The sequence below is a fragment of the Rana temporaria genome, chromosome 11 (assembly GCF_905171775.1).
Source record: "Rana temporaria chromosome 11, aRanTem1.1, whole genome shotgun sequence".
Taxonomy (NCBI): domain Eukaryota; kingdom Metazoa; phylum Chordata; class Amphibia; order Anura; family Ranidae; genus Rana; species Rana temporaria.
In genome coordinates, this window is record NC_053499.1 from 121261333 (window position 1) to 121273809 (window position 12477).

Below are 12477 nucleotides of genomic sequence, written 5' to 3' on the forward strand. Positions count from 1 at the left end.
GACGTATATATACGTGCCATTCTGTGGATGTAAATAGGCGTGCGGCGGGCGTTAAGTGGTTAAAGAAAGTTGAGAAGCAGGGGGGGGGGGGGTGTTCTGCTGTCGGAAATGACATTAAATTGAGAAGCGGGGGGTGCTGACTTCTTACCTCTTCTCCCATGCAGCCAGCGAGTTGAGAAGCGGGGTGAGGGGGCGAAAATGACTTCTCACCAGGTGGGGCCTCTAGTAATTTGGGGGGCCCTTCGCAGCTTTGCAGGGCCCTAAGCACTTTGCATAGTGGATCGGCCCTGGCTGCATTGCAGTACATGACGGCACAAGCAAATTTATTTATTTTTGCGAATCAGGTTGCATCTTATTGAGCAAAATCTCTGCGCCAGTTTACACACCTCTGCTTGGGTATTCCTGGGCAGCCAAGTGCAACAGTTTGCAAAATTCCAAGACAGATTTATTATTGAAGATAAGATGGATATCTAGTCCAAACAGACACATAATTAGGAAGTGGTCGGGTTTAATGCAGCCAAAAGAGGAATTTATGACTCGGGCTGTAACCTTGTAATACATCTGTCTTGTGCGCTTCACTGCTCCTGTTTAGCATTTGCTTGGCCTTGAGATAGGATTGATAAATGCCCCCCATAATGGTGACCTGCATGTTGCAATGTGCTGTGAGAAGATGCAGCCTGCCCCATTTTTGTATGTATTGTGGTGCATTTCAGTTCATTCTTTATGAATGGGAAGTTTAATGCTACAGTATGTGTGTGATAATGTAATTGGGCCCGTAGCACACTTTTGTGTTTTAAAATGCTTGCATTTTCTAGCAAATATACCTGCATTTTTCATCAAAAGGTGGCTCTGCCTGCAATTTAATGCATGTACTGTGTATTATATACCCTTCTTTCATCCTTGCAGTTTTTGTTCAAATGCAGCTTTTTTTTTTTTCGCTTCATTTAACTGCACCAAAATATGCATGTGTACAATGTACATGGAAAGCCCTGACTAACACTAGGTTCACACTTATGCGTTTTTGGGGGCTGGGTTTGCACGGGCACAACAGCCCATTCAAATGACTGGGCTGCTATGCCTGCATTTCTGCAAACAAAAGGTGCATGCACCTTTCCCAAAACAAGGGCACAGGGAAATCACAATGGGCCGGATTCAGCAAGAATTTACGTCGGCGTATCTATAGATACGCCGCGTAAATTCAAAGCTGTGCCGGCGTATCTTCTTTCTGTATTCAGAAAGCAAGATACGCCGAAATTAGGCTAAGATCCAACTGGCGTAAGTCTCTTACGTCGTCGTATCTTAGGGTGCATATTTACGCTGGCTGCTAGGTGGCGCTTCTGTCATTTTCGGCGTCGAATATGCAAATGACCTAGATACGCCGATTCACAAATGTACGTGCGCCCGGCGGAATTTTTTTTACGTCGCTTGCGTAAGGCTTTTCCGGCGTAACGTTGCTCCTGCTTCTATGAGGCGTAGGCAATGTTAAGTATGGACGTCGTTCCCGCGTAGAATTTTGAATTTTTTACGTCGTTTGCGAATAGGGCTGGACGTAATTTACGTTCACGTCAAAACCAATACATCCTTGCGGCATACTTTGGAGCAATGCACACTGGGGCATGCGCCGTTCGTAAAAAACGTCAATCGCGTCGGGTCACCACCCATTTGCATAAAACATGCCCCCCTCATACTCATTTGAATTAGGCGTGCTTACGCTGGCCCCATTTACGCTACGCCGCCGTAACTTAGGAGGCAAGTGCTTTGTGAATACAGCACTTGCCTCTGATTTACGGCGGCGTAGCGTAAATACGATACTCTACGCCGCTGTAGCAATGCCCCCGGCTACCTGAATCTAGCCCTTGGTCCTTTTGACCATGCGATTTCCCTGCGGTATCCGCACTGCAATTTTACATGCATGGGGGTGCCGTTCCAAAATAAATGGCAGGCCTGCGTGTTTTTTAGAGCAGTGTGTTTTTCACTGCTGGAAATACCCGCACCCAAGCGCAGAAGTGTGAACCTAGCCTAAGGCCAGACGGAAGCACCTGCATCATGGTAATGCAGATGTGCACAGCTGTGTGCTGTTAGTTCTCAGATGGAACATTTAGTCTCATCCCAATGGCATAGGGAACTGTGCATGAGGATGTTAATATAGGGTGACAAGATGATAAAAACAATCAGTACCGTCATCTCCCATTTTTCCATCCTTCCTTTATCAGAATAAGCTGAGAGGCAGGCAAGAACACATTTGTACAAGTCCACATTCCTTGCACACATGAGAACAGTGCTGAGAGTCAGGTTACTTTTTCTTCTGAAAGTTTTGCCTTTTCCTGTGTGTTGGTCCCAGATTCCAGCCAGTCATTTCCACTCCCACATACTCAGCCCGTGATTCAGGATCATCCATTGAGGTGACATCACAAAGTGGATTCGTATAAAGTTATGCAAGATTGCCCTCAAGAGCAGATGAACTTATAACTGGAGAAATAAAACGGCGACAAGTCAATAAAGACAACCTGCAGTAAGAGGTGAGTTAAACATAACTGTGTTACCTTGATGGCTTGGAGATATGACATTTTACTAATAACAAAGTATGGCATGGTATAGCACAGAGCAGGTAGGTGTGTGTGGTTTTTTTTTTTTTGCCATGGTTTGCAGGTTGTGGACTTTATTTTAAATATTATAATGACTTCTGCTGATTGAAAAACTATATTGGAAGAAGTATGGGGGCTGCCAATCCTGACCACCTACTAAAAATATTAGTTCCCTGGCTGCCACTTTCACCAATACTGTCTAGGACGCCAACAAAGAAAAACATGCAGAATAGAAGATCAGTTTGAAGTCAGAACCTCTAATCTCTATACATGTTCTAGTAGTGAAGCCATAGGATCAGCATGACAGGTGAGGAGCTAGAATTTATAACGGGAGATGCCAGTAATTGTAATCACGGTTTCCTCTTTTGAGGTTTTTATTAAGGTAAACCTGTGCTTTGTCCATGCAGAAAGATGGGTGGGCTGGGGAAGTGACGGACAGATGATCAAATACAAGAGATGGGGCCAAAAGGAAAAAAAAATTCAAGCGCCCCATCCCTCTGCACTCGCACGGACAGATGATCATACACAGGAGATGGGGCCAGACAGGTCAAAATGTATTTTAACCACTTCAACGACCTGGATATTTTTTTGCGATATGGCACTGAGTCGCTTTAACTGACAATTGCGCGGTCGTTCGATGTTGTACCCAAACAAAATTGACATCCTTTTTTTCCCCCACAAATAGAGCTTTCTTTTGGTGGTATTTTTTTTTCTTTGTTTTCTTTTTAAGTGTATTTTGTGCGTGTACTCGAGAGAGGAGCCGGACTGCAGGAGTTGGGAGTAGGCAGGCCTCCCCCAGAGGCAATCTGCCACCTTTCTCCATGCCCCAGGTGGCAATGGTGGGTGTGTGAGGGGGTCCTCCCACACAGCCAGCCCTACCTGCTCTGCTTTGAAGCCCAACGGGGCAGAGGAACTTCCGCCGCTCAACCAGCCCCGTTAGTCCTTCACCTCTCTTTTTAGAGACTGCGTGGTCAAAGTGTGTGCATGTTAACCCAATTTCGAGTGCGTGTAAGTGTGGTGGTTTTTGTGGGAGGGGGTGGGCGTACTAAGCGCAGGCTTACCTCGCATAGCACACCCACCCGGAGCCGGGCTGAGACCACCAAACATAATTCACATGTAGCTGAGACCGGGATCCGAACCCCTAGCTGCAGAGGTGAATGGCTTGTCAGCGCAGTGCCAATCGCGTTGAGCCACCGCAGCTCCCTTCTTTTGGTGGTATTTGATCACCTCTGCAGTTTTAATTTTTTGCACTATAAACAAAAAAAGCGTCAAAAAAAAAAAAACAACAATATCTTTTACTTTTTGCTATAGTAAATATCCCAATTTAAAGTTTTTAAGTTTTTCCTCAGTTTAGGCCGATATGTATTTTTCTACATATTTTTGTTAAAAAAAATAAGCGCATATTGATTGGTTTGCGCAAAAGTTATAGCGACTAGACTACAAAATATAAAGCCACAGCACTGAGATACTGTGTTCATGAATACAATAATAATTCAATTGATCAGATTATTATATCACATAATAGAAACAGATATGCGGATATAAGTTATGATTGTATCTTACCTATTGATCAAATTCACTTCCCTGTAGGTGGAATATTGATTGAATGGGTTGCTGACTATAGATCAATTGTATGTGTAGATATGTATAGATCAATTATTCCTAATGGAGGAGATTATTCGGAAAAGAAATCGATCATTTATCGAACTGTGTATGGCGACCATTAGTTTTATGCAGTCTTCATAATAAATACAAGAGACTTCCAATGTTCTAACACTATATCATTTCTAGAGAATCTTCAGTTAGCAGAGATGTTCCCTACATGTAGCTGCAGGAAATATCTGCTGATTTAGGACTGTGGGGTTCCCAATGTTATAGAACAACATGCCTGCTGGCTGAGATGAGATTTAGCAGAGGATGAAGAGCTTAGCATTTGGTTAAAAGCACTCCAAAATAAGGGCCCCAATGTTTAGATTATCAGAAGCTCTCTTTATATCATACTGTTTGTCTACTGGAGAGTGCATGGAAAATCTCCATAAGCTTGTTTGTTTCTATCTGCTAAAGTATCACAGATCAATGCGGGAAATTGCCTAAAATTTCCCAATTGGGCTGATCAGAGTTCCACCCAAAAAATGGAAACTTCCGCCTCTCGGATCTGGCCAGTAACACAGTTACTGTTCTATAGTGCCTCCACTCTGGATTAAACACTTAAGCCCCGGACCATATTGCTGGTCAAAGACCAGAGCACTTTTTGCGATTCAGCACGGTGTTGCTTTAACTGACAATTGCGCGGTCATGCGACGTGGCTCCCAAAAACAAAAAAATTGGTGGTATTTGATGACCTCCTGCGGTTTTTAGTTTTTGCGCTATAAACAAAAATAGAGAGACAATTTTGAAAAAAATGAATATTTTTTTACTTTTTACCATAATAAATATCCCCCAAAAATATATAAAAAAAAACTCTTTTTTCCTCAGTTTAGGCGATACGTATTCTTCTGCATATTTTTCGTAAGAAAAAATCGCAATAAGCGTTTATTGAGCAAAAGTTAGTGTTTACAAAATAGGGGGTAGTTTTATGGCATTTTTATTAATATTTTTTTTACTAGTAATGGTGGCGATCAGCTTTTTTTTTTCTTTTTTTTTTTTCGGTACTGCGACATTATGGCGGACACTTCGGACACTTTTGACACATTTTTGGGACCATTGGCATTTTTATAGCGATCACTGCTATAAAAATGCATTGATTACTATAAAAATTCCACTGGCAGGGAAGGGTTTAATACTAGGGGGGGAGGGGTTAAGTATGTTCCCTGGGTGTGTTCTAACTGTAGGGGGGTGTGGACTGACTAGGGGAAATGACTGATCGCTGTTCATACATTGTATGAACAGAAGATCAGCATTTCTCCCCCTGACAGGACCGGGAGCTGTGTGTTTACACACACAGCTCCCGGTTCTCGTTCTGTAACGAGCGATCGCGGGTGCCCGGCGGCGACCGCCGGGCATGCGCGAGGGAGTCAAGAGCGAGCTGCTGGGAGAGATGATGTAAATCTACGTGATCTCTCCCAGCAGAGCTGACCTGCCGCCGTAAAACTACGGCAGCTGGTCGGCAAGCAGTTAAGGAGCACATTTGGACAGCAGCATTGTCAGTCTACGGGGAGGATAGATGCACGAGCAGATTTAAAAACACTAACAAACAAAGTGAACTCCAGCTCACACAGTATAAGCAGTTACAGCAACAGGTTTTTCATCCTTTTGGGATAAAGATTTTGCATAAAAGCTAATCACTGTAAACACCCATGTCGGTGGTAAATGGTTTGTCTCGACACTAATGCTCTGTACACACGATCGGAATTTCTGATGGGATAAAATCTGATGGAATTTTCCGTCGGAATTCCGTTCAAGCCGTCTTGCATACACACTGTCGGACCAAATTCCGACCGTCCAAAATGCGGTGACGTACAACATTACGACGAGCCGAGAAATATGAAGTTCAATGCTTCCGAGCATGCGTTGACTTGAGTTCCAAAAATAAAACCTGTTCTATTTCTAAACTCCGATGGGAAAAAGTCCGATGGGGCCCACACACGGTCGGAAAATATCCGATGAAAAAATTCCGTCTGACTTTTTTCATCGGAAATTCCGATCGTGTGTACGCGGAATTACTGTTGCATTTTAAAAACCAAGCTAGACCGCTTCCTGACCTGATAACCAGGTGAAAATAAGAGAAAAATTGCCTAAAAAATAAAACAAATGCAATCACCACATCTAAGAATTTGTAACCTACAATATAATCATCGTTTTCTTTTGGGTTTTATACCACTTTATTGTAGCTATTTTCAGTCTCCATCGGCATGACTTGTACGATTGTGCAGTTTGTATTTGGCAGTTTGGCTTTGTTGAGCCGCTTCCACAGAATAATAGGAAATGCCATATGTGCACTCAGTGAGAAAATCGGGCCTGACATAATGGGGGTGTCAGAAGATTATATTGTTAGGCACCTGGCTGGGAGGGCAGCACTTTCATTCTTCTCCTTGTGTTAATAGGTGGCTGGTATCGTGTAGAATAGTCGAAGATTTACTTTCATTATAAAATGAGTAAAGCCGTTTACTGTTCAAGCAGAATTTTCACTTAGCTTAGTGAATGAGGGGAATCTGTACCAACTTCAATAATCCAATTATATGCAAGAAAAATGACTTTCTTTTCTCTCACACAATTGAGTTTTTTCTGCAAGATTAAAAGGTATTGAAACCACAGGCAAAGCGTAACAGCCAGGCAACCAACATTTTCAGAATAAAGTTGGCAATGGAGGTCACTATTGTTTCCTTACGAAAGGATGATTTTTTAATATACGTATTTACCTTAACCACTTGAGGACCGCCTTCTGTAGATATACGTCTGCAGAATGGCACAAGCACGTACCTGTACGTCCTCTTTAAATGCCCAGTCGCGGGTGCGTGCCCGTGACCCGGTCCGAAGCTCCGTGACCCGCGGACCCGATCGCCGCTGGAGTCCCGCGAATGGTCCCCGGAGCTGAAGAACAGGGAGAGCTGTAAACACAGCTTCCCCGTTCTTCACTGTGGCGCTGTCATTGACCGTGTGTTGCCTAATATAGGGAAACGCGATCAATGACGTCACACGTCCAGCCCCGCTCCCCTACAGTTAGAAACACAGATGAGGTCACACATAACCCCTTAAACTGAGAGAGAAAAATGTTTTTATATATTTTTAGGGGATTTTTATTACAGCAAAAAGTAAAAAATATTTATTTATTTTTTTCAAAATTGTCGCTCTATTTTTGTTTATAGCGCAAAAAATAAAAACTGCAGAGGTGATCAAATACCATCAAAAGAAAGCTCTATTTGTGGGAAAAAAAGGACGCCAATTTTGTTTGGGAGCCACGTCGCACGACCAGGCAATTGTCAGTTAAAGCGACGCAGTACCGAATCTCAAAAACTGGCCAGGTCCTTTACCTGCCTAAAGGTTCGGTTTTTAAGTGTTTAAAACATACCCAATATCATGTACATCAAATTAACATCCCCGGTCAAACTTTCAACAGTTCTATTCCCTTTCTGACTGCCCACAGTACAGTGGAACCTCGGTTTACGAGTATCGCAGTTAACGAGCATTTTAAAAAAAGAGGAGCAACTTTTTTTTTTTAAAACTGGCTCGGTTTGCGAGTGTTGTTTTGCAAAACAAGCAGAATTCAAGCTAATGGGGTGTGCAGTACCCCATTTGGCATGAGGCGGGGGGCGCTGGAGCCGAGCCTATCGTGCCTTTCGGAAGTGCTCGGAAATACTCTGGGTGTTTCCGGCGCCCCCCACCTTTGGCCACATGCGGTATTGCATGCCATAGAAGTCAATGTGGAACTAATGATTTTCATTTCCATTGACTTCAATGGGGAAACTCACTTTTATATGCAAGTGCTTTGGATTACGAGAATTCTCCTGGAACGGATTATGCTCGTAATTCAAGGTTCCACTGTATGTATGTGTGTGTGTGTATGTGTATGTGTATGTGTATGTGTATGTGTGTATAATATATATATATATATATATATATATATATATATATATATATATATATATATATATATATATATATATATATATATATATATATATATACACACACACACACACACACACACACACACACACACACACACACACACACACACACACACACACACACACACACACACACACACACACACACACACACACACACACTTACTGTCTAATACCGGGGTTATAGCAGCAGCTAGCTGCCATAACCCTGGTATCATTTTTTATTGTGGGCGATTTCGGCGTCTGCTAAAAGTGATCCCGGCAGTGGATTGGACGTGAGATCACTTTTAAACATGGTGGAAGAGGTGCCACTCGCCGCTTTCTGGTCGTGATCCGATTCGTTTGATGGATAGGCAGGCAGTAGAGTGAAGGCAAGATGGCCTCCACTCAGATCTATGCCTTTGGAGGACAGGAGCGACCTCCGACGTCCCTTCTGGTTCTCGGGCTTAAAAAGATGATTTTTATTTATTTTTTTAGTTAAAGTCTGTTTAAAAAAACTTTGTTTTTCTTTGCCTTGAAAGGTAAATTACAGATCTGGGGTATTTTTGTCCCCAGATCTCTCAATAAAATAACCTGTCATTCTGATTTCTATTACAATGGATGTTTACATTCCTTGTAATAGGAGTAGAAGTGCTAAACAAAAAATAAAGGGACAGTGTAAAAATATAACTTTTTTTTTTTTTTAAAGCGCCACATCCCTCTGCATTCGCACACAGAAGCGAACGCATACGTATGACGAGACCTCATATGTAAACGGTGTTCAAACCACACATGTGAAGCATCACTGCGGTTGTTAGAGCGAGAGCAATAATTCTAGCACTAGACCACCTCTGTAACCTTAAACGGGTAATCTGTAAACCTTTTAAAACGTCGCCTATGGAGAGTTTTATGTACTATAGTTTGTCGCCATTCCATGGGCCCGGGCCCGGAGAACGAATCGGCAGCCGCCGAATGAAGAGCATAGAGATTTCTGTGACCGTCGGAGGACCAGGCGCGATGTTACGCTCGGGTACCCGGAAGTAAAAGCCGCAATCGCGGCTGAAAGCATGAGATCAGTGAATTTTTTTTCCCGATCTCATGCTTTCCAGCCTGGAGGAGAGATGTGGGGTCTTATTGACCCCGCATCTCTCCATAAAGAGGACCTGTCACACACTATTCCTATTACAAGGGATGTTTACATTCCTTGTAATAGGAAAAAAAGTGTTAATTTATTTTACTTAATTTTTTTTTTTTTTTTATTATTTTTTTTAAAAAGCCCCTGTTTCCAGTAGCTCGCGCTCAGAAGCGAACACGCACTTAAGCCCCTCCCACATATGTAAACGCCGTTCAAACCACACATGTGAGGTATCGCCGTGTGCGTTAGAGCGAGAGCAATAATTCTAGACTCTAGACCTCCTCTGTAACTCTAAACTGGTAACCTGTAAAAAAAATATAAAGCGTCGCCTATGGAGATTTTTTTTAAGTACTGAAGTTTGGCGCCATTCCATGAGTGTGCGCAATTTTAAAGCTTGACAAGTTAGGTATCCATTTACTTGGCATAACTTCATCTTTCACATTATACAAAAAAATTGGGCCAACTTTACTGTTTTGTTATTTTTTAATTCATGAAACCGTTTAAAAAAAAAAAAGGGGCATTTGAAAAATTATTGCGCAAATACAAATAAGTAAAGTTGCAATGATCGCCACTTTATTCCCTAGGGTGTGTGCTAAAAATTATATATATATATATATATATATATATATATATATATATATATATGTATATGTATGTATGTATGTATGTATGTATGTATATGTATATGTTTGGGGGTTATGAATAATTTTCTAGCAAAAAAATTATGATTTTTACATGAATGAAAAAAGTGCCAGAATAGGCGCGGTATGGAAGTGGTTAAACCAACATCCTCTATCATACTTTCAACAGTCTATCTCTAATTGATTATTTTATCTTTTTCCTTTCACTGGAATTGACATCTTTTTTTTCTACTTATGTTCCACTATTAATATGCTTCATATTTCCATTTTAGATGATGTCCTCTCTTTATTTGGTACTTCTACACATCTGCCTCATCAATACGAGGTCTCTGGTTTTTGCCCTTGAAGATTCTGCATTATTAAATGCGAGCACACCTACCATAACTACTGCCAGTAACCAGTCTAGCGCTATACAGCACACAAAAGTTACCAAAAGTCAAACCACCCGAGAGCGGCTCCTGTATGTCACCAGTGGATCAGAGGAGGATTACTATGATGCCGATGAGGATGCAACGGTTTCCCTACCTCCACCTGTTTCTATGAAACCATGCCCATTCAATCGTTGTGAGCACCTGTCGCCAACATGTGAAGAGATTCGAAGCAAGGCAGGTGGTAATTGTCTATGCCCAGGAATAGATGGACCAAACGTCAAACCAGACCCCCCGAAGCTGGATCAGGTCTTACTGGCTGACAGAGAAGTAACTGTGAATTGGTGCTCCCCTTCATCTACAGTGAACATTTATAGAGTACTGTATCAAGGACCGGACAGTCACTTAGAAAAAGGACCAGACCTTAATGCCTCGTACCGCTCCTATTCCATTACAAATCTTCTACCTGCTACCCAATATACAGTGTGTGTGGTGGCCATTAACAATGCTGGAGAAAGCCCAGCAGAGATTGATGCGGAAGAGGATCTAGAGGGTAGCAAGAGAGGTCATTGCAGGATCCTCCACACCACTAACTCCAAGATGTCACACATATATATAGGTATAGGGGTAGGCCTAGGAGTGTTGGCAGTAGTGATGATTGTCATGGGCATCTTGCTGTGCAACAGAAAAAGGAGAAAGGGCAGAATGGATGTTGAAGAGAAGGAAATGGGAACAACCAACCATTCCTACGTGGCTGGGAATGCAAACTAGCTCTAAGGGCACAGAACTGGAGTAGTGACTTTGGGAATGTATGCGCAGCATATTAAACACTTCAGCCCCGGACCATTTCGCTGGCCAAAGACCAGGCCCCTTTTTGCGATTCGGCACTGCGTCACTTTAACTGACAATTGCGCGGTCGTCCAATGTGGCTCCCAAACAAAATTGACGTCCTTTTTTTCCCACAAATAGAGCTTTCTTTTGGTGGTATTTGATCACCTCTGCGGTTTTTATTTTTTGCGCAAAAAAATCACAATAAGCGTTTGATTGGTTTGCGCAAAAGTTATAGCGTCTACAAAATAGGGGATAGTTTTATGGCATTTTTATTAATATATATTTTTTTAACTAGTAATGGCGGGGATCAGATATTTTTATCATGACTGCAACATTATGGCGGACACTTTTGACACCATTTTGGGACCATTTTCATTTTTACAGCGATCAGTGCTATAAGAATGCACTGGTTACTGTAAAAATTACACTGGCAGTAAAGAGGTTAACCTGTAGGGGGTGCTAAAAGGGTTACGTGTGACCTAGGGAGTGCTTCTAACAGTTAGGGGGCGTGGTTTGCTGTGACACGTCCCTGATCGCTGTTCCCGATGACAGGGAACAGACGTTCAGTGACATGTCACTAGGCAGAACGGGGAGATGTTGTGTTTACACTAACATCTCCCCGTTCTTCAGCTCTGTGATCCGATCGCGGGACACCGGTGGACATCGAGTCCCCGGGTCCCACACGGCGGCAATTTAAAGGGGACGTATATATACGCCCATTTGCCTGTCAGTGCCATTCTGCCGACGTAAATGGTCGTGTGGCGGTCGGCAAGCCGTTAAAGGAAACCTTTCCATAGAGACCCCTAAAGGCCACCATGCTGAACCTGAAAATGCTAGTAACCAGCCAGCCATGCTGACTTTAACTGAGTCAACAGTTTTGAATCACTGACCCAGAACAAGCCTATAAGTAGGGAATTGTACTTTACTCTAACTTCCTAACATACTATGGGCCAGATTCTCGTACAGCGGCGTATCTATAGGCGGGCGTAACGTATCCGATTTACGCTACGCCTCCGCAACTTAGACGGGCAAGTGCAGTATTCTCAAAGCACTTGCTCCCTAAGTTGCGGCAGCGTAGCGTAAATCGGCCGGCGTAAGCCCGCCTAACTCAAATGTGGAACAGGGGGGCGTGTTTTATGTAAACTAACCATGACCCGACGTGATTGACGTTTTTCACGCATGCGCCGTCCGTGGACATATCCCAGTGTGCATTGCTCCAAATACGCCGCAAGGACGTATTGGTTTTGACGTGAACGTAAATTACGTCCAGCCCCATTCATGGACGACTTACGCAAACAACGTAAAATATTCAAAATTTGACGCGGGAACGACGTCCATACTTAATATTGGTACACCGCATGTACGCCACCA

At 42.9% G+C, this 12477-nt stretch overlaps 1 protein-coding gene across 1 annotated transcript; it reads left to right on the forward strand.

The window, feature by feature from the left end:
* Nucleotides 1-2098: 2098 nt before the first annotated feature.
* Nucleotides 2099-11176, forward strand: LRRN4CL (LRRN4 C-terminal like). Its single transcript, XM_040328999.1, has 2 exons — nucleotides 2099-2519; nucleotides 10180-11176. Exon 2 carries the CDS (start codon nucleotides 10180-10182, stop codon nucleotides 11044-11046), a length of 867 nt encoding a protein of 288 aa, XP_040184933.1. The 5' UTR covers nucleotides 2099-2519; the 3' UTR covers nucleotides 11047-11176.
* The last annotated feature ends 1301 nt before the right edge of the window (nucleotides 11177-12477 follow it).